Source organism: Notechis scutatus, chromosome 11, assembly GCF_049901735.1.
Source record: "Notechis scutatus isolate UNSWTSFEM ecotype Mainland chromosome 11, rNotScu1.2, whole genome shotgun sequence".
Taxonomy (NCBI): domain Eukaryota; kingdom Metazoa; phylum Chordata; class Lepidosauria; order Squamata; family Elapidae; genus Notechis; species Notechis scutatus.
The window spans coordinates 17,191,079-17,212,910 of NC_142019.1; the positions used below are offsets into that span (position 1 = coordinate 17,191,079).

The 21,832-nt window shown below is 47.5% G+C and overlaps 1 protein-coding gene across 3 annotated transcripts in view; it reads right to left on the reverse strand.

Moving 5' to 3' along the window:
* Positions 1-21,832, reverse strand: part of DPP8 (dipeptidyl peptidase 8) — a 39,061-nt gene that overhangs the window by 15,599 nt on the left and 1,630 nt on the right. The window contains exons 2-15 of one of the 3 annotated variants that reach the window (XM_087972944.1): positions 19,627-19,903; positions 17,467-17,579; positions 15,752-15,925; positions 14,153-14,321; positions 13,809-13,919; positions 13,449-13,577; positions 12,371-12,432; positions 11,207-11,307; positions 10,229-10,406; positions 8,166-8,325; positions 4,691-4,770; positions 1,791-1,943; positions 1,212-1,347; positions 89-234 (exon numbers count right to left, since the gene is read on the reverse strand). In XM_087972944.1, the coding sequence (XP_087829070.1) occupies positions 89-234; positions 1,212-1,347; positions 1,791-1,943; positions 4,691-4,770; positions 8,166-8,325; positions 10,229-10,406; positions 11,207-11,307; positions 12,371-12,432; positions 13,449-13,577; positions 13,809-13,919; positions 14,153-14,321; positions 15,752-15,925; positions 17,467-17,579; positions 19,627-19,888 (1,974 nt within the window). In that variant the 5' untranslated portion in view covers positions 19,889-19,903. Of the gene's footprint in view, positions 1-88; positions 235-1,211; positions 1,348-1,790; positions 1,944-4,690; positions 4,771-8,165; positions 8,326-10,228; positions 10,407-11,206; positions 11,308-12,370; positions 12,433-13,448; positions 13,578-13,808; positions 13,920-14,152; positions 14,322-15,751; positions 15,926-16,874; positions 17,232-17,466; positions 17,580-19,626; positions 19,904-21,832 lie in introns of those variants that run through there. The other 2 variants (XM_087972946.1, XM_087972945.1) reach the window with 2 other exon arrangements.

Here is a 21,832-nt window from a genome sequence, read left to right on the forward strand (position 1 = left end):
CAGGCAATCGGATCTACTCAATGCAGAACTTTCGTTGATTCTCCCCCTCCCCAAATAACGTGGCTGAAATACAAAGACGGAGACTCACCTGTGGCCCCCCGTAGATGAAAAGCACCGTGGGGTATTTCTTCCCAGGTTGTAAATCATGGGGCTTGTACACCATCCCATAGAGCACAAACCCCGAGGAGCTCTCAAAAGAGAAGATCTCCGGTGGGACGTAATCGGGGAGAGATCCTGCAGGAAACAGAGAAGGCATTGTCAAGGAGAGAAGCCGAAGAAAGAAAGAAAGAAAGAAAGAAAGAAAGAAAGAAAGAAAGAAAGAAAGAAAGGAAGGAAGGAAGGAAGGAAGGAAGGAAGGAAGGAAGGAAGGAAGGAAGGAAGGAAGGAAGGAAGGAAGGAAGGAGGGAAGCTGGCCTTATGTTGGATTTTGAGCAGCTTTCTTGTTGGTCTAATATCCCAAACCTATCTGCCGGAAGTCAGGTTTAAATTAGGAGTAACTGGTTGCAAAAGGCTGAAATATGGGGCATAGGACAAACGGGACACACAAATTCCTTCCTTCCCTTCCCTTATTTCTTCCCCTTTTTCCTTTCCTTTTCCTTTCCCTTTTCCCTTCTTCCTTCCTTTCCTTCCCTCTCTTTCCTTCCCTTTCCCTTCTTCTCTTCTCTCTTCCTTTTTCCCCTTCTTCCTTTCCTTTCCCTTTCCTTTCCCCTTTTCCTTTCTTCCATTCCTTTCCATTCCCTCTTTTCCCCCTTTTCTCTTCTTCCTTCCTTTCCCTCTTTCCTTTCCCTTCTTCCCTTTTCTTTTCCCCTTTTCCCTTTCCCCTTCTTCCTTTCCTTTCCTTTCCTTTCCTTTCCTTTCCTTTCCTCTCCTCTCCTCTCCTCTCCTCTCCATTCCATTCCATTCCTTTCCTTTCCCTTTTTTTGAAACACCCAATTTTCCATAAAAGAAGCCAGAAGTTTCTGACTTCTGGTACAAAACAATCCTTCCTTCCTTCCTTCCTTCCTTCCTTCCTTCCTTCCTTCCTTCCTTCCTTCCTTCCTTCCTTCCTTCCTTCCTTCCTCCCTCCCTCCCTCCCTCCCTCCCTCCCTCCCTCCCTCCCTCCCTCCCCGCTTCTGGGTTCCCTACATAAGACCAAAATGCCCCTGAGCATCGCAAGCCTCACAGCACCCTAGACTGGAACCATGCCCGGCCCCTGAGAGAAAATCGCCTACCTGACGAATGCAAAATGGTGGCCCAGAATTCCTTGGCCCTTTGAGCAAATCCTTCTTCCAGACCAGTCAGCTTGTAGAGGGAGACTTGGTGGGGGCATTTCTGGTTACTGAATTTACATATAACCATGTCGCAGTCCTGCAAAAAGAAAGATAAATCATATAGACCCCCACAAACCAATGTTGGCTTGCATTCCGGTTCCTTCTTCACTTTTCCTCAAGAACAAGGGTCAACTCGACTACAGCTGAACTGCCGTTTCTTCACGATAAGAGAAAACCTTCCAACAAGCATTGGAGATTTGCTCCATCGTGAAGATCGTTGTTTCTCAACCATGGCAACTTGAAGATGGGTGGACTTCAACTCCCAGAATTCCTCAGCCTCCCATTGAGTCCCAGCTGATTGGCTGGTTCTTCTTTGGTTGCCCTGCACAGGAGAATGGAGCTGGAAAGCAGGTTAGTGGGCTGGGGAGGGAATGCGGATTTTGCAGTATAGCCTTCCCCTGCCACGCCCACCAAGCCACGCCCACAGAACCGGTAGTAAAAAAATTTGAATCCCACCACTGCCTAGATTAGAATAGGTACCTGACTAACATAGCAAGCATGGGAGAAGCCACTTTCGGTGAGCCGCTGAATTTCTCCAGGGTTTTCGTAGCTAACAACGTACAAGTGGTGTTCCAAGGGAGAATCCTTTGTACCTTCAAAATATACCAGTTTGTTAACTTCATCCACCCGGATCTGATTAAAAAACAAAAGCACAAAACAGAAATGACCCACATTTCTACCATCAAGGATACCCGAAGCAGCCAGGTCATTTGTAGCTCGACTGCCTGACAAGGAAGTGGATGGAGAATTACCAAGTACTAGAATATCCTCCACATGACTCTGCAAAGCCATTTTTGTCTGAAATGGCACAGGGCCTCCTGCCTGAGAAGAGGGTTGGACTAGATCAGTGGCAGCTAACATTTTTGTTGTCGCGTGCGCGTGTACGCGCACAAGTGCCTGCACCCAGGGGTGGGATTCTACCAGTTCGCACCTATTCACTAGAACCGGTTGTTAACATTCTCAGCAGTTCGGAGAACCGGTTGTTAGAAGAAATTACAGGGCTAATCTTGTAAGGAAGGCAGGAAGGAAACATTCTGGTGTTGCTTACAGAAACTGCCTCTCCGTTAACCCTTATTACATTCTTGGCAGGACTAGACTTCCTGTCTCTGGAACTTCTCTGGAGTTGTTTTCCCCCTCCTTTGCTGGTACTTTGCTTGTGTGGAGTGACCATTCAAAGTTACAATGGCACTGAAAAAAGTGACTTATGACCATTTTTCACACTTACGACTGTTGTCATGAGATGCCAGGCAAGGAGATGTGTGCCTCGATTTGAGTGATATTGAGTTGGCCACACCCAGCCAATAACATGACCACCAAGCCATGCCCACCAACTAAGCCACGTCCACAAAACCGGTTGTTAAAATTTTTGAATCCCACCCCTGCCTGCACCCATAATGCAAAGTATGCATGACCCCTCCACATGCGCAAGTGTCTCCCGCATGCGCCCCCCGCCCACATGCACGGCAGATACCTGAAAATCAGCTGGCTGGCAGCAGGTGCATGTGCAGTGGAACTGAGCTGGGGCAACAGCTCGCGTGCTCGCAGAGATGGCTCTGCGTGCCACTTCTGGCATGTGTGCCATAGGTTCGCCATCACGGCCCTGTACCTTTCCAGACAAGTGGCTGTCCAGTCTCATCTTAGAAATCTAATTAATGTTGTGCACTGGAAAACTGTTCCTTGTATGTTTGAGCCTCCAGTCCCCTCATCATCCTGGTTGCTCTTCTCTCCACTCTTTCTAGAGTCTCAACATCTTTTTTATAGTGTGGTTGTCATGCCCCTGTTGGAGTCTGACTCCGAGGGAGAGATGGAACAGCTGACAGGGAGTGGGATTGTGGCTCCGGTGGTTGTGGAGGAAACTAGGGAAGGGCACAGGCCAGATGGGCATTCAGAGGAAGACTCAGGCCCATCCCCTCTTCATCCTAGGACACGCAGGGAGGAGTGGATAAGGGAGAAACATGAGTGGTGTGGTCTACGGGGGAGGAAGGGGCCCTGATCCCCTTCATGGAATGCAGCTGGGAGGATTGTTTAAAAGGATAAACTACGCATGGCAAAGTTGCTGGAAGCAAAGCGTGCATTATTCTTGTCAGAGCTTACCTGGGTTTTGGCTTCCTCCTAACTGTGGTTGCCGCATTATCTGATAGAAATCTGCAATTTACCATCCTTGCCTGCCGTCTTAATTATTTCAGCATGGTGTGTGTTGGGTTTTTAACATTTCTAATTAACTTTACTTTGGGTTCGGACTGCATTTACTCCCTCCGTAAACTGTTTTAAGAGTTTGATATCCAACAGAGGATAATTGGACATTGGGGCCAAGTTGGAGGCATGAAAAGGAATTTATTCTATTTTTGTGGCTTGGTTATTTTTGTGACATGCCCCGGGTCATCACAGTGGTGACCAAAACTGGATGCAGTATTCTAGTCAAGAATTAAGTCCAGCCCTCCCTTAATTGCCATTGAACCTTACCTAGCTATAACCAGATGCTGACTGTTAATTGAGAAGATTCCTGTGTAATAAATTTTAGCAATAAATCAGTTTTATTGCTCCACCTTTAGAAAAGAGACAGGATCCACACAGGAAGCAAAGAAGGGTATGGCTGCTATACAGGAGGTCTTCACTAGATGACCTACATGACTATTGAGCCCAGAATTTGGGTTTTTTGCACCTGGCAAAACCAGCCACGTGTCATGCCCTTGTTGGAGTCTGATTCTGAGGGGGAGGTTGAGCAGCTGACAGGGAGTGGGAGTGTGGCTCCGGTGGCTGTGGAGGAAACGGGGGAAGGACACAGTCTAGCTGGGCATTAGAGGAAGACCCAGGGCCATCCCCTCTTCATCCTAAGTCACGCAGGGAGGAATGGAGAAGGAAGCAATGTGGCTTTCGGGAGAGAAAAGGGCCCTGATCCCTTTCATTAGTTGCAGCTGGGAGAACAGGATATAAGTGGGGTGTTTGCACATGGCTCCATGCTGGAAGCAAAGCGTGCATTATCTTGATCGGGTTTTGGCATCCTCCCAACAGTGGGTGCTGCGTTATCCTTTGAAAGTCTGTAATTTATCATCCTGGCCTGCCGTGTTAATTACTTCAGTGTGGTTTGTGTTGGTTTTTTTTATTTCTAATTATCTTTACTTTGGGTTCGGTCTGCATTTCTGCCCTCCGTAGACTGTTTTTGGAAGAGTTTGTTATCCGGCCGAGGATAATTGGACATTGGGGTCAAGTTGGAGGCATTAAAGGGAATTTATTCTACTTTGGTGACTTTGTTATTTTTGTGTCACGCCCAGGGTCATCACAGCACGTGTTCATGGGAGATACCCCAATAATCTAATGAAAACGATGAATGGTCCAGTTGAACATTATCAATCAAAGACAAGAGAGACCAAGCAGCTTACCTCTGAGCCGTGTCGGCCAAGCACTTCCCATTCTCCACTGGTGATAGGCAGCTCTTCTTTGACATGACATAAGAAGTCACCTACAAGGAGATCAAAGTTACGGGAGCCCATCAATGCTCTTCCCCAGCTCAACTACGCAACATCATTTCCGAACATAGAAGAGGCATGCAAGAAATTGGGACTGGCTTTGGGGATTCTCAGTCATCCAGGTCGTGGTTGTCCCGAAAATGCTTTTTCAAGAGGCAGCTGGACTTTCTTTGTTTCTCTTTGAAGACGTTTCACTTCTCATCCAAGAAGCTTCTCCAGCTCTGACTGGATGGTGGGGAACGGAAGGATTTATACTCCTTGCAGTCACCTGGTTGTTAGCACTCTTTCGAAACTTTGAAAGAGGAGACCAAGAGGCCACCTACATTAAGGCTGAACAGCCCCTCTCAACCAGGGGTGGGATTCAAATTCAAATAACAACCAGTTCTGTGGGTGTGGCTTAGTTGGTGGTCATGGCTTGGTGGTCATGTGACTGGCTGGGTGTGGCCAACTCAACATCACTCACATCAAGGCACGCATCTCCTCGCCTGGCCTCTCATGACTGTGGGGATGCTGCAAGAGTCGTAAGTGTGAAAAATGGTCATAAGCCACTTTTTTCAGTGCCACTGTAACTTTAAATGGTCCCTCCACACAAGCAAAGTACCAGCAAAGGAGGGGAAAACAACTCCAGAGAAGTTCCTGAGACAGGAAGTCTAGTCCTGCCAAGAATGTAATAAGGGTTAACGGAGAGGCAGTTTCTGTAAGCAACACCAGAATGTTTCCTTCCTGCCTTCCTTACAGGATTAGCCCAGTAATTTCTTCTAACAACCGGTTCTCCGAACTGCTTAGAAGGTTAACAACCAGCTCTAGCGAATAGGGCGAACCTATAGAATCCCACCCCTGCTCTCCACAGTGGGAGAGGGATACGACATCCTCTATCTCAGGGGTGGGCAAACTTTTTGGCTCGGAGGCCGCATTGACTTTTAAAATTTGACAGACGGGCCGGGTCAGCACAAGATTTTTGGGAATCGCCCCCCACCCTTCCCCCCTCTTCTCCCCTTTCCCTCCCTCGGAGGCCCCTGAGTCAGGAGTTGCTACCGGGCGCGCGGCTCCGCGGCTCCAGTCCCACGTTGCCTCGGGAAGGGAAAGGCAAAAGGAAGAGCCGCGGCGGTGCTTTGCAACGGGAGCAGCGGCACCGGAGGCTCAGGCTCAGCGGCTCCTGGTTTTGCCTTTTCCTTCCCAAGGCAACGCGGGACTGGAGCCGCTCGGAGCTGCGCCGGTGGTAGCAACTCCTGACAGCCCCAGCCGGACACCTGAGCGGAGCCGGGCAAAACTGCCTGTTGCTGCTGCCGGAGCACCGCCGGGTCGCCTCCTCCAAGCAGCCCGCCCGCCCGCGGGCTTCCCTCTGCTGCACGGCTCGGGGCCAGGCGCGGCGCCCGCGAGTTAAAGGAAGCCGAAAGTTGCTGGGAAGTTGCTCGGGTGCTGGGAGCAGGCTTTTAAAGTGCCGCCCGAGCAAAGTTTAAGCCTGGAAGCCCGGAAACCGAGCAACTTCCCAGCAACTTTCAGCTTCGTTTTAACTCGCGGGCGCTCACGCTCGCCCGAGCCGCACAGCAGCCCGATCAAGCAGCCCGCCCGCCCGCCGGGCTGAACCTTCCCGCTCCTCGGCGGGAAGACGCTCCAGCCTGCAAACTTTGCCTTTGCAAAGCCCTGGAAGCCCCGGAAAACCGAGCAACTTCCTAGCAACTTTCGGCTTCGCTTTAACTCGCGGGCGCCGCGCCGCCCGAGCCGCACGGCGGAGGGGAAGCCCGAGCGCCGCCGTGTCGCCTCCTCCAAGCAGCCCGCCTACCCACCCGCCCGCCGGGCTTCCCCTCCGCCGCGCGCGCTCGGGGCCAGGTGCGGCGCCCGCGAGTTAAAACGAAGCGGAAAGTTGCTGGGAAGTTGCTCGGGTGCTGGGAGCAGGCTTTTAAAGTGCCGCCCAAGCAGGACCGCCGAGCCGGGAAACGGGCACCAAGGCAGGGCAAGGCTCCACCAGCAGCGGCCTAGCTTTAGGTGGCTCCAAGCAGCCCGCCCTGCCCGCCGGGTGGAAGACGCTCCTCGGCGGGAAGACGCTCCAGCCTGCAAGCTTTGCCTTTGCAAAGTTTAAGCCTGGAAGCCCGGAAAAAAAGGGGATCGGCGGGGACTCACCTTCGGAGAGGTCGCACTCGAAGGTGATTTCGAACTCCCAGCCGAGGCCTTTGCAAATTTCTTTTCTTTCCTACCCCTAGATCGCTCCGCACTGTTTTGCAGCTTTGGGGGCCACGTGGCACAGGGCAATACGCCACGCCCAGCGATTTTTTTCAGGGGCGGGCCGGATTGGACAGACCAATGGCAGCGATTTTTTTCAGGGCGGGCCGCATTGGACAGACCAACGGGCCGGATGTGGCCTCGCGGGCCGTAGTTTGCCCACCCCTGCTCTATCTCCAGTCTACAACCACAGTCCTTTCAGCAGTTCCAAGAAGCTCCACATCCATTTGCACTACTTAGGTGACCCTGAGGATACCGAAAAACCTCCAAGTGGACTCGACGACTGCCTAAAAACAATGCAAATGACCAGTGGTCTGCAAGGAGTATAAATCAGTGGTGGTATTCTACCGGTTCGGCCTGATTCTACCGAACCGGTTGCAGCAAGGAGCAGCGGAGACCAAACCAGTTATCTCCGCCACTTTGCTGTTGGGCCCACCTGCCTGCCTGTGCTCCCAGATCACTTTTATCCGCTGAATTTGAGGCGCAGCTGCTTTGCATGGCATAGAAGAGTGCTGCGCAGCAGCTGCTGAAGCGATCGGGATCCTGGAGGCTTTCAGGTGAGTTAGAATGCCTCTGTGCCTGCGCAAAGTGCGCATTTGGCGCACATGTGCATGCAAAGCGTGTGCGTGCATGCAAAGCGCGCCCACCAAGCCAAACCCACCAAACCAGTGGTAAAAATATTTGAATCCCACCACTGGGTCTAAATCCTTCCATTCCCCACCATCCAGTCAGAGCAGAAGAAGCTTCTTGGATGAGAAGCGAAACATCTTCAAGGAAAAAAGCAGAAAGTCCAGTTGCCTCTTGAAAAAAGCGGGAAAACCCATGCAAGCTACTTCTTATGCCGATAAAAGATTTGGCAGAGGTTTTCAGATAAGAGACAGGCCTTCCACCTTACACTTATATAGCCTTGCTGCCTTACAGGTAGTCCTCAATTAGCAACCGCGATTGAGCTCGGAATTTTGGTTGTAAGTTAGTGCAGCCCTTAAGCGGCTCACCATGTGACCTGACTCAGCTTGTTTCAGTGCCGCTGTAACTTCGAACCCTAACCCTTCGAACGACCAGTCACAAGTGGTTGTACGTTGAGGACTACCTATACTGAATTTGAGACCTTCCGCATGCACGCCTAGCGTCTTCCACTGATTAAGACACAGAAGCAAAACGGAATTACTTGGGGCTGGGAGTCCGCCCGAAGATCGCCTGTAATTGCTCTCTTTCAAAACGGTGGAGATTCTGTACAGGTGTCGGAATCCCGTTTTGCACTCGGAGGCGAAGATGAATTCTACCACATCCTCCTGAGTTTGGGGGAAAACGTGGAAGATGTCGTGGATCTGCGGAAATAAGGAAGAGCGGCAAGTCAAAACAAAGACTGAGAAAATTAGGAGGGGTCAGTTCAAACGGGTAAAGGAAATCTCCTTATTTACTAGTTATTTACTTATTTACTACTTATTTACTTATTTGCTCCACTTACTACTGATGCATTAATGGCTGTTCAAACCGATGACAGACTCTCCCCAAGGCTACTTCTGACCTAAGTTTGAAGTTCTGATGACCCCCCAAATGTGGTCATGGGATCCCATGTTAGGTGCTCAGCAATCAATTTACATTTATGACCATTTCCAAAGAGATATGACCAAGATTTATGATAGGTTTTTTTTTTAATGGAAAGCAGTTTTTACTTCCAGTTTCTGGCAAAAAAAAACCACCTAGGGTGGGCAATGTATTCACTTAATGACTTCACATTTACTTAATCTCACACATACACACAGAGCAAAAAGTTATACAGTTGGGTGCACGATTTATATTGGGTTTTTTTTTGATGGACAGCAGTGTTTACTTGAGATTTCTGGCAAAAAACACCCAGGTTGGACAACGTATTCACTTAATAACTTCAACATTTACTTAATGACACCCACTCCTGCAAAAAAAATTATAGAGTTGGGTGTTATTATGCGTGGATTTGCTTAATATTAGCACAACTTATAACCATAATTCCAGGATCGTAAGTCAAGCATTATATTTGTTCAACAGCTAACTACAAATAAAACAAAGTGCACATCCAAACAACATTCAACCCAACTGGCTTTCATGCCTGAGGCACAACAAGAACTCACTGTCTCCTGATGATTGACCCAAAGTTATCCTGCTGGCTTTCAACCCCAAAGTGGGATTAGAACTCACAATCTCCTAGTTTTTAGCCTGGTAAGTTCATCACTAAACCAAAGTAGCACTCTCTACATGACTTGACTAACAATGTAGACTGTCAAAAGTCCCTTCTATTTCTGTCAATGCCACATTCATGAGCCTTGGTGGTGGAGTGGTTAGAGTGCAATACTACAGGCTACGTCTGCTGATTGCCGGCTGCCTGCAGTTTGGCAGTTCGAATCCCACCAGGCTCAAGCTTGACTCAGCCTTCCATCCTTCCGAGGTTGATAAAATAAGGACCCAGATTGTGGGGGGAAAGAGGCTGACTCTGTAAACCACTTAGAGAGGGCTGTAAAACATTGTGAAGCAGTATATAAGTCTAAGGACTATTGCTTCCTTCCTTCCTTCCTTCCTTCCCTCCCTCCCTCCTTCCATAACTCTGCCCACTGCCAGCAGTTCGATCCTGACCGGCTCAAGTTTGACTCAGTCTTCCATCCTTCTGAGGTGAGTAAAATTAGGACCCAGATTGTTTGGGGCAACAGGCATTGTGAAGCAGTATATAAGTCTAAGGGCTATTGCTATTTATCTATCTATCTATCTATCTATCTATCTATCTATCTATCTATCTATCTATCTATCTATCTATCCCTCTTTCTCTGTCTCCCTCTCTCTCTCCCCCCCTGGTGGTTCAGTGGTTAGAATGCAGTATTGCAGGCTGACTGCTGACTGCCAGGAGTTCGATCCCAACCATTTCAAGGTTGACTCAGCCTTCAATCCTTCCAAGGTGGGTAAAATGAGGAGACAGATTGTTGGGGCAATACACTGACTCTGTAAACCACTTAGAGAGGACTGTCAAAGCCCTGTGAAGCGGTGTATAAGTCTAAGGGCTATTGCTATACAACTCCTGGGCTCTGCCTAAGCTAACCAACTCTTCCTGTTGACCGAAAAAGCTTTCTTATCAAACTCCATTAGCTGGTGTTTCCCCCCCTCCCCCCATCTCTCTCTGGACCCATATTCCATGACATCCCAGCAATTCCATTCAAAGCTAGAGACCTTCAGCAGGTCTTCCCTGAGGGAATACATCCTTACGTTTATCCAGATGTCTGTGGTTTCTTCGTAAACGACCAAGGGGGTAATGGAGTCAGGCACAGCATCGATTAGTTTCTGTCTCTCCATGGCGTCGTCTTCCACGGGGATAAATAAGGCTGGGGGAAGGAAAGCAATCTGCAGTCGGGTTTGAGAGCGATCGAGCAGGATGGCCCAGGCGCTAAGGAGAAAGGAATCAGAAACCAGATACAATATTCCTTGACGTTTTATCTCCTGGAGCTGAACTGATGGATAAGGAAATTCCTGAAATTATGGGGCTTCAATGAGTGGAAATATTCAAGAAAAGATTGGACAGCCAAGAGTGGTCTGATATTCTCACACTGGGTGTAGGGGTGGACTAGACAGGTGTGTCCAACTCGATTTGGAAGGGACCTTATAGGTCATCTAGTCCAACCCCACCCGCCCAAGCAGGAGACCCTACACCATGTCTGACAAATGGCAGTCCAGTCTCTTTTTGAAAGCTTCCAGTGTTTGATCTTGGAGGGCCGGGGTGGGCATGGCCGGCGTGGACGTAGCCATCTCGATGTCACTCGTGTTCGGGGTGCCGGTGGTGGTCCGAGTGCCCGGCCAACGAAAACAGCCTCCCAATCTCCGTTTTCAGTCGCAACGGCCTCCTGCAGTCCTCTGCCAGCAAAAACGGAGCTCTGTTTTCGCTGGCAGAGGGCTGCAGGAGGCCATTGTGGCTGAAAACGGGGCCTGGGAGAGCTGCACACAGCCCTCGCAAGCTCCATTTTTGCTGGCAGAGGCACCACGGGCTAGTCCTTTGCTGTTCCCAGGATGGCCTTGCGGGCCCGATCTAAGCACCCCATGAGCTGGATCTGGCCCCCAGACATTGAGTTCGACACCCCTGAACTAGAAAATCTGTCGGCCTTCTTTCCAACCCGAGGATGCTATGAACCACCAGGGCTCAGAACAGCCCAGTCCAAAGCTGAGCAAATGGAGGAATTATAAAATACGTACTATTTTCCCTCTCGTGTCCATCCTGCTCTGGCGATATATTCTACGCCATCGAATAAGATTTCAAAGGGTTGGACCAGTTCTTTGTCAACAGCACCCAAAATCTTCAGGAAAGAGGGGGAGAACACCAATTAGAAAAACTACGAATACCTTTCTCCAAAATATATTAAGAGGCACGGATGAAAAACAAATGAAAAACAAATTCTGGACAAAGAATAGACTTGGTCATAATCTCTTTCCCAGGAACCTTCACATGTTTCATAGCTTGTAAGGCTCAAAACTGGCTCCTATTATGTTATTTGGAATCTTTAGGGCAGGAATGGTCTGTAACAAAGCCCATAATCCTACTTTCCTAGTTTCCACCCATAGCGGCACAATCTGCTATTTTCAAACAGGAAATGCAGAAAATCTTGAGTATTTTAACCCTAAATTTGGTATAATATTAAGAACCACTTAGAAGGGAGGGAGAAAAAAGGGAAAGGAAAGGGAGGAGAAAGAAGGGAAGGGAAGGAGAAAGAAGGGAAGGAGAAAGAAGAGAAGGGAAAGGAAGGAGGAAGAAGAGAAGGGAAGTTCTTGTCTAATCTGCAGATGCAATGACCTTCTATAGAACACACGTGTTTCAAACTTGGCAATTTGGAAGATTTTTGGACTTCAACTCCCAGAATTCCACAGCCAGCACAATATATGGACTGGCTGGGGAATTGAGCTGAAAAACACTTTTATAACTTTTTCACATGACTGCCTCACCCACTCTAACCAATTTTTAAATTTCCAAAAATTTCCTGATCCTTTTTGCGAACAAGCCTTTTCTTTCTCATCCATTGACCCGACCAAGTAGCTAAGCCTGTTTTTCCAAATTAACCCACAACTCGACGCATCCCATAACATCACATTACTAAGCCCTAGTTTGAAATCACCACTAATTACCCTATAAACCAGCATGGCTTGTTCGTGTTAAGTCATCAGCCCCAACTCTTGAACTTGTGCGGTGTGCGAAGGCCCAAATGAACCCCGTTGTGGCTTTTTGCAATGTGAATCGAACTATGGTTTATAGTGATTCAGGACACTACAATTGATTCAGAGCGACACAGTTCAAACAATAGAAGTAATCACATTTATAGACATTTATTCGAGACATAAAAAACAACAACAACAGAGCAGGCTTACTCTGCCATCAGAACCAAGGGTTATTTCAGATAACTTGAAAGTGACTTTGGGATTTGCAGTGCCTATAAAGAGGAAAAAAAAACACATTAAGGGCTCTGGAGGAATTAAAGGGTTCTTATTATGTTTGTTCTCCAAGGTTGGTTGGTACCCAGATCTTGATGCTTAGGGTGGTGTTTTCAACCTCAAGCCACTTCAAGATGTGTGGATTTCAACTCCCAGAATTCTCCAGTCACACATTTTGAAGTGGTTGAAAAATACTGTTTTAGACAGGGGTGCAACTGGTTCGCTGCCTGGTTGCAGGGTGGGTGTGGCCATGGTGGGCGTGGCCTACCGGAACTTCCAGGAGGGGCATTTTTCATCTTCCCCAGTGTCCGGAGGCTTTCCTCGGGCCTCTGGAAGGGGAAACGGCTTCCCCAGGCTCCGGAAGCCGGAAATAGGCCGTTCTGGACCACCGGAACTTCCGGTTTGGCCATTTTTCATCTTCCCCAGTGTCCAGAGGCTTCCCTCGGGCCTCTGGAAGGGCGAAAACGGCTTCCCCCAGGCTCCAGAAGCCGGAAATAGGCCCGTTTCTGGACCACCGGAACTTCCGGTTTGGCCATTTTTCGTCTTCCCCAGGACCTGGAGGCTTCCCTCGGGCCTCTGGGAGGGAGGAAATGGCCTCCCCTGGGCTCCGGAAGCTGGAAATAGGCCTGTTTCCAAACTTCTGGAACTTCCAGTTTGGCTGTTTTTTGCCTTCCCCAGGGTCCGGAAGCTTCCTTCAGGCCTCTGGGACAATGAAAATGGCCTCCCTCGGGCTCCGGAAGCCGGAAGCAGGCCCATTTCTCGACTTCCGGTTTGGCCCGTTTTTCCTCCTCCCAGAGCTTCCACGCGAACCCTGCACTTAGCTGCATCCAAAACGGGCCATGTGGAGACTCATGGGAGGAGCGGGGTGGGCAGGGCCAGCCGGTCGGTTCAACTACCGGTTCAGCGAACTAGGTGTAAATTTACCACCTGGTAAATTCATCTGAACCGGTAGAATCCCACTCTTGGTTTTAGGGCATCACTGGTCCCTTTCTGGACATTCCCACCAGGTTCTCACCTGCCTTGGGATACCGAAAAGAATCCGTCCTCCTGGTTTCCAACATGGGGGATGTGACATGAATAACTTCCACCTCCGACTCGTCGTTTTCTTCATACAGAATTCGAAGGATTTTCCCTCCGCCAACAGCTATCAAGAGAGAAACCAGGGAAAGGCCAACATATTTGACTTCTCCCCAACAGCTGCCTGATCTCAGATGCTGTCTGATGGTTCGCCTTCCAAGAGACAACCCAACCTGGCTTTAGTGAAGGGTATTTTTTCTAACCATGAGTTCAAGAGCCTTTCTGTTCTAAGCGGGGGATGGCTGACATCAGGGAAGTTAAAGGAAGCTTCTTGAGCTGCCCCACCTTGATTACTTACTTGGCTCGGCTGCTGGGCACCACCAGTAGCCCGTGTATCTGTCAAACTCCTCCTGTAGCACAAAGGTAGCGATGCCAGCCGATTTGGGGTCCTCTTCAACGTTGGCATGTTCTGTTGCAGGCAACATACAAGGCAAAAGAATGAAACTAATCAGGGACAAGAAAATAAACCATGGTTTGGTCTAATCAATTCCCATTAATAATTCTGTAGATATCTGGCTTTGCTAGGGGAGACTGGTTTACCCACTACGCTAATCCCAAATATCATTTGTTTTTGCAAAGCCAGTCAACTCTACTTTATTCAATAAACCATCATTCAACAAACCATGGATCATCCAGCATCACCTTTATGTACAAAGGTTAACCTCTGCTCTTCTTTGGTTGCCAGATTGGAGATCCAGATGTCGTTGCTATGAATAAAAGCAATCCAGTTGGGGTCTGCAGGGCAGATCTTTGGATCCATCCGAATATTCGGGCAACTGGTCTCAACCAGATTGGGCTGCAAAGGCTGTTGCTGTAATGGTAAAAGGACATGGAAATGGCTCTCTTGAACCATGTACTTGCTTCCCCAGGATCACTGTGGGAAATAAGAGCAGCTCAGGATGAACATTAAACAGGATGGTCCAGCATCTGACACCTGCAGGAGACTGGAAAACATAAACCATTCTGTGACAATAAAGGCCCTTCATGTAGACGTCAAGACAACTTGTGAAAATGCTCCATTAAAACAAATAAAAACGGGAACAAAATAAAAACATTTCACTGTCAATTTTGATCTACCCAGAATCATTTTTGAGAAGGCATATATCAATGCTCACAAAAACATGGGTCCTTTCATAACAACAGGCCTGCAGTAAGCTCAACCAACAACTGGAGAGAAGGAATTCAGAGATTGTAGCCAGTTTGATCTAATGGTGAAGGCACCAGGTGAGAAACTGGGAGACCATGAATTGTAATTCTGACTAGGCATAAAGGCTCAGTGGGTGACATTGGGACAATCACCAGGAGACGGTGAGTTCTAGTTTCACCTTAGACATGAAAGTCAACTGGGCGACATTGGGTCAATCACCAGGAGATGGTGAGTTCTAGTTTCACCTTAGACATGAAAGTCAACTGGGCGACATTGGGTCAATCACCAGGAGACGGTGAGTTCTAGTTTCACCTTAGACATGAAAGTCAACTGGGCGACATTGGGTCAATCACCAGGAGATGGTGAGTTCTAGTTTCACCTTAGACATGAAAGTCAACTGGGCGACATTGGGTCAATCACCAGGAGACGGTGAGTTCTAGTTTCACCTTAGACATGAAAGTCAACTGGGCGACATTGGATCAATCAGCAGGAGACGGTAAGTTCTAGTTTCACCTTAGACATGAAAGTCAACTGGGCGACATTGGGTCAATCACCAGGAGACGGTGAGTTCTAGTTTCACCTTAGACATGAAAGTCAACTGGGCGACATTGGGTCAATCACCAGGAGACGGTGAGTTCTAGTCTCACCTTAGACATGAAAGGACCAATTACATTGTTCAGTGCAGGGGTGGGATGCAAATATTTTTACTACTAGTTCTGTGGGTTGCCTAGGTGGGAGTGGCTAGCTGGGTGTGGCCATGTGACTGGGTGGGCATGGCTTCTTCTTCTTTTTTGCAGGACCCTTCCCCCTCCTGCTTCGTTTTTGGGCCTCCTGGGCCTCAGGAAAGCCTCCTGGGTGAAGCAGTAAGACAGCGAGGGGGATCCCGGCACAGCTGATCATCAGAACAGCTGATCGTTGGGAGGAAAAAAAAAGTACTGGTTTGGCTGAACCGGTAGTTGTTTTTTTACTACCGGTTTGGTCAAACGGTAGCATTTTTACTACCGGTTCGCGTGAACCGGCCCGAACCAGCAGAATACCACCGCTGATTCAGTGCTAACTGGTACACAACAACAATCTGCCACACAACCACTCACCGTAAACCCATTTGGGCCGCCATCTTTGACATGGTAGATCCCGCTGCCGGCTTGGAATAAAAAGGTGCCACTTTCCCGGTGATAATCGTAGGAGGCGATCCCAAAGGTGCCGATGCGTTTCCTCTCCCGCAGCAGCTCCTCCTCTCGTGAGTACATCCCATAATCCAGGCTGGCCTGATGAGAGAGGACAGGGACAGAAGGAACATGCGGGAAAACTAAAACTGTTTATTACAGATACTGTAGTCCTTGACTTATAACCATCCATTTAGTGACTGTTCCAAGTTACGACAGCACTGACAAAGTGACTTATGACCACTTTTCACACTTATGACCGATGTAGCATCCCCATGGTCACATGATCAAAATTCAGACATTTGGAGACTAACTCATATTTATGACGGTTGCAGAATCCCAGGGTTACAGGATCCCTTTTTTACGGCTTTCTGACAAGCGAGTCAATGGGGAAAGCCAGATTCACTTAACAACCATGTTACTAACTTAACAACTGCAGGGATTCACTTAACAAACATGGCAAGAAAGGTCATAAAATGGGGCAAAACTCACTTAACAAATGACTCCCTTAATAAGATAAATTTTGGGCTCAGTTGTGATCATAGGTCAAGGACTACCTGTACTAAACTTCATTTGAACTACTTAAAAAACCCTGCTCTTATTTAAGCAATTAATAGTTAAGGGGTTGGACTAGAAGACCTCCAAGGTGCCTTTCAATTCGGTTATTCTGCTCGGCTTCTCCCTGATATCAAAACTGGCGATCCAAAGCAAACAACTCGGACAAAAGGCTATTGATTTAAATTAAACAACAGCCTATAAGAAAGCGCTTGGCATGTTTAATAAGTGAAGAAAGTAGACAGCAAGAAGAACTGTTAGCACTATCAAGATATGAGTCTATAACAATTCACCATGACTAATTTGCCATAGCCAACTTGTTGCAGAACAACTCGCCACGGCCATCTCGCCACAGGACAACTTGCTGCGGGACAAGAGTTACGCTACTATCAAAGAAATGGTGGAATAGAATCATTAAAGGATGCAAAAGGAGGAACAGAATAAAATGTGAATGGCAAAAATGAACATATTTTAAATAATTAAATAGAACTGTTACATTGTCCCCAGCGAGTTCTCCGGCAGCGAGTTGAACACGAATTGACTGTGACGAGTTGGCTGTGATGAGTTGGCCATGTTGAGTTGTCCATAATGAGTTGGCCCTGATGAGTTGGCCATATTGAATTGGCCATAATGAATTGGCCATGTTGAGTTGTCCATAATGAGTTGGCCCTGGCGAGTTGTCCATGATGAGTTGGCCATGGTGAGTTGGCCATAATGAGTTGCCCATGATAAGTTGGCCATAGTGAGTTGGCTGCAGAGTGGCCATGGTGAATTGGCACTGGTGAGTTGGCCGTGGTGAGTTGGCTGTGGTGAACTGGCCATGGTGAGTTGTCCCATTCACCAAGATATCTAGAGAAAGTTTTAGACACTTTCAACTGATTGGTGTAGCTTCAGAGGCATCGAGACGGGAGGAGGGGTTGAAAAAGTCAAGATTGTGGCTGCAACCCTGCGATTGAAGCCCTGGGTTCCATCTTGACTTTTTTGACCCCTCACCTCTGTACCAAGGATTCAGATAGGAATTGCAGCACACCCATAGGATGGGGGAAAAGATGAGGGATGAAAGAGGGAAGAATAACCAAACAACATACCTGAAAGAGGTCTATAAGAGGCTTCCAAGACAGCAAGAGAATGGCAGCCTTGTTTACAGTTTTGGGGATTTCGGAATAAAAAAGGGTGTTTTCCCTGTTTTCACCAGACATGGCTAGAAAGAAAGAAAGAAAGAAAGAAAGAAAGAAAGAAAGAAAGAAAGAAAGAAAGAAAGAAAGAAAGAAAGAAAGAAAGAAAGAAAGAAAGAAAGAAAGAAAGAAAAGAACTGAATTTTTCTGCTTACTACCGGGGTCCCAAGCTGAAATTGTCACATGGACTTAAAAACCAGCAGGTCCCTTAACCCAGGGCTCTCCAACTTTGGTAACTTTAACTAAAGTTGCCAAGGTTGGAGACCCCTGCCTTAACCAGTTGATTTGTAAATGCATTTATTTGCTAGTAGCTACATCCCATGTAGATCCAGAGACTTATCCAGAACAGCCAAATAAAAATTCCTCATCTCACAAGAGCCATCATAAGAGAAACAGAACAACTCTTAAGATAAAAAAAAAGAAGAACCAAACCAGGCGGCCCTCAACATTGTGCATCTGAATTTCCAAGCATCTTTGAAGCGACCCAGCAAAAGGGTGGATGTGAGGAGCACAGAGTTGCCTTTGGAACTGCCTAGAGATGCCTTTGGTGAACTGGACAGCATATTTGATAACCAAATAAATAAATTTGTGGGGGTGGGGGGGATTGACCCCCCAATTCCATAAAATGGGCCGGGTCTGAAAAGGCCTGGTTCCGGAGCCTTCATACATGAAACCTCTCTTCCCTCTAAATTCTCTCCTGACTTCCTTTGCAATTATGGTTTGAATTTATTATCTTTAAAAACAAATCGACTGTGGATGATACAAAGCAACAGAATAACTATTAAAATCGTAATGATGAGATTATCGGGGAACCTGATCCACCCACATGTTCCAATTCTCTTTAATTCAACCATGTTTCCTGGTGGAATCCAGGATGTTCTTTCTCACAGCACCAGCCCTCTGAACACCTCACGCATACAAGATTTATGCGGCTCTCTTAAACCCAAACCCTTAACATCTCGCTCTATTCTATTTCAAAAGAATGGTACCTGGACAGTTTGTCCAGAATGATATAGGGTTTCCTGCTTGAGGAGACGGACTAGAAGACCTCCAAAGTCCCTTCCAAACCTATTATTATTCTATGTTCTGTGGTTGAGCATTGACTGTTTTTTCAAAATGAATGTTGGGTTTTCTTTCCAGATGTTCTGGTTGACCATGTCATTTTTGGATCTCACCTTGTTTACTGTTGTCTTTTTCTTTATTGTTGTGCTACACAACAGGTTGGGCTGGCTCATCCATTCCATGGCAAATGAGTGCATAAATAAATAATAGGAGGCAATCCTTAGGCCTTTACTGCACACAAATAATGTTTGAACAAAATGTAGAAAAGAAAATGTTCTTTCCTCCTTTTTGGTCCTGGCTATTTATCGCCATTTGGTTTGCAGCTCATAGGACCTAGGGGTTGGAAGGGGCTCTCCAGAGGTCTTGTAGTCCAACCCTCTGCTCAAGCAGGAGACCGTATACCATTCCAGACAAACGGTTATCCAAGCTTTTCTTGAACATCTCCAGTGCTGGAGCATCCACAACTTCGGGAGGCAAGCCGTTCCACTGACTAATTGTCAGGAAATTTCTCCTTATTTCTAAGTTGGATCTCTTTTGTTTGGTAAGTTTCCATTTGTTATTTATTGTCCTGCCCTGAGATGCTTTGGAGAATAGCCTGAGCGTCTCTTTTCTTTTGTGCCTAATGTTCAAAAATTTCAGCCACTGGTTCTCTGCCCGGTTGCTGGATGGGCGTGGCCATGGTGGGTGGGGCTTAGTTGGCCTCCTGCACCATGGCAGTGGCGTGGGGGGGAGGCGTTTTTGCCTTCCCCAGGCTCCGGAGGCCGGAAACTTTCAGGAGGCTCGTTTTTTGCCCTCCCAGAGCCTCTTTGCAGGCCCTGCACTTACCTGGCATCTAAAACGGGCCATGTGGAGACACCTGGGAGGGGCGGGGCGGGGTGGGCGGGGCCAGCCGGTTGGTTCAACTACCAGTTCCGCGAACCAGATGTAAAATTAACATCCGGTTCACCCGAAGCAGTCCGAAGTGGCTGAATCCCACCCCTGATTCTGCTCCTTTCGAGGCAGTCAACTCACCCAGATAGTATATCCGGTCTGAATTAGAACATTCCGGATCATTTCTCTTCACAAATGTGAAGTTGTGGGGCGTCTTGGCCATCAGGCAGCTGTGGTATTTCCTAGTATCTGCCAAGAGCTTCTTCAGGTGATCCCACGAATATCTCTCCACGTAATACGGCTCCAGCTTGGCCATCTCCTTGATGGCCGCCACATTTTCCTTGCCCTCGGCCGTCTCAAAGATTTCCAGGGTGGGTTGCTCAGTCTTCATGGCCGATCTCATCGCACATCTTGGACTCTGAAAAGGAAATTCATCAAAACCCTAATCTACTAAACCACCCTACTCAACCCTGTGTCTTCCTTCAAGGACTTTCAACCACCTCCTTCCATTCTGAGTCAGGTTGTGTTCTGACCCAAACCCTTTTCCAATAAGACAAACAATAACCAAAGGGAACAGAAACCTTTTAATGAGTCTTACGAATCCCCGGTTAAAAGGCTGCTGCAAACTAATTAACTCTGAAAAGCACAAATCTCGCCAAAACTGTACAAGATTGCCGAGAATCACAGATAAGAAATATTTCGCAACACAAGAGTCTTCAAATACCAACTTAAGATACTGTAATGTCCACGAGGCTGAGTTTCAAAACTCAGCCTCGTGTTCTTTGCTTCCTGCAAAGAACATTCGCTTCACAGCTGGCTTTAATCTTCTTGAAGGAGGGGCCATTACCTTGCAGCCTTACTCCTGAGTCGCCCATGCTGCTGCAGCTGCTCTTTCCTGCAAGCAGCCCTGTGTGCACGTGCACTTGGCACGGGCTCCGCAGGAACCTCCTCATCGCTGCTGCCAGCCCCCACAATCTCTGAAGGCAGCAGTCCACTCCCTAATGGCTCTGGCCCCTCATCTGAGTCCTCGCTCTCCTCAGCTGTCTGCACCTGCTGCCGGTTAACCACAACAGGTTGAGGAAACCTGGAGCATCCCTCAAAAATATGGAGAACATCTTCAGATGATTGGAAAGCTGTTTTATGGTAGGCAAGGCCTACCTGCATTGTAGGTTCCTTTGGTATGTTCCAGAAAGGATGTCCAGTGGTGGACAAGGGATCTTCTGGGAATTGTGACCCCCCCACTGAACATTCTTTCTCTCATTTCTGAATGCTCCAGGCTAATCCTCTGGGGTATTAAGTTCACTTTGTACTATTATTATTATTATTATTATTATTATTATTATTATTATTATTATTATTATTATTATTATTATTATTATCATTATCTCCTTTTAACAACCCCATAATCCCTTGCAGGGTGGACTTGGGGCAACTGAATGGAGCTAGCACAGTGTTTTAATGGCTGGATGCCCTTCCTGTCACCAATGCGGAGTTTTGTTCAACAGATATATTCTCTTCCTGCTGAAAGTGAGAAATAGCTGCCTCTACCTAGGATCGAACTGTATTATTATTCTTATGGTTGGTCAGAATCAGCCAGATGTTTAGACTGGATTTGCCATTTTTATCCACCTATCATTATTACTATTACAGGCAGGGCTCGACTTATGACCACAACTGAGCCCAAAAATTTATGTGGTTACGCGAGACATTTGCTAAGCAGGTTTTGTTGCATTTTGCCACGGTTGTTAAGTGAATCCCCGCAGCTGATAATAAGTTCATAAGGTTTTTTTTTCCCCTCAGATTTTGTTCTATTGTACTTTACTAATTTATTTGATTCTTTTTGTTAAGTTTTTATTGTTTTTTTAAAATTATTTTTATTTTTTGTTTTAAATATGGTTTTACGTGGTGTAAGCCGCCTCGAATCGCCCTGGGCCAATAGACGGCAATATAAATTAAATAAATAATGAAACAATGAATTGCTTAAACAAATAAATAAATAACAACCCAGTTGTTAAGTGAACCTGGCTTCCCCGTTGATTTCGCTTGTCAGAAGGTGGCAGAAGGGGATTGATTGCATGACCTTGGGATATAACAAGTATGAACCAGTTGCCAAGCATCTGGATTTTGATCATGCATTATATACCATATCCCCCCCCCCTCCACCCTATGGATTAGGCATAGGTCCCATGTGGATAGGGAATTGTACAGATCCTGGAGGGAGCCCCTTTAGGGCTGGGGGGGTGGGCAGGAAACTGGCGGGGGGTGGGGGCTATGGCAAGGCTGGCTGAGGAATTCTGGGAGTTGAAGTCCACAAGTCTTAAAGTTGCCAAGGTTGGAGACCCCTGGG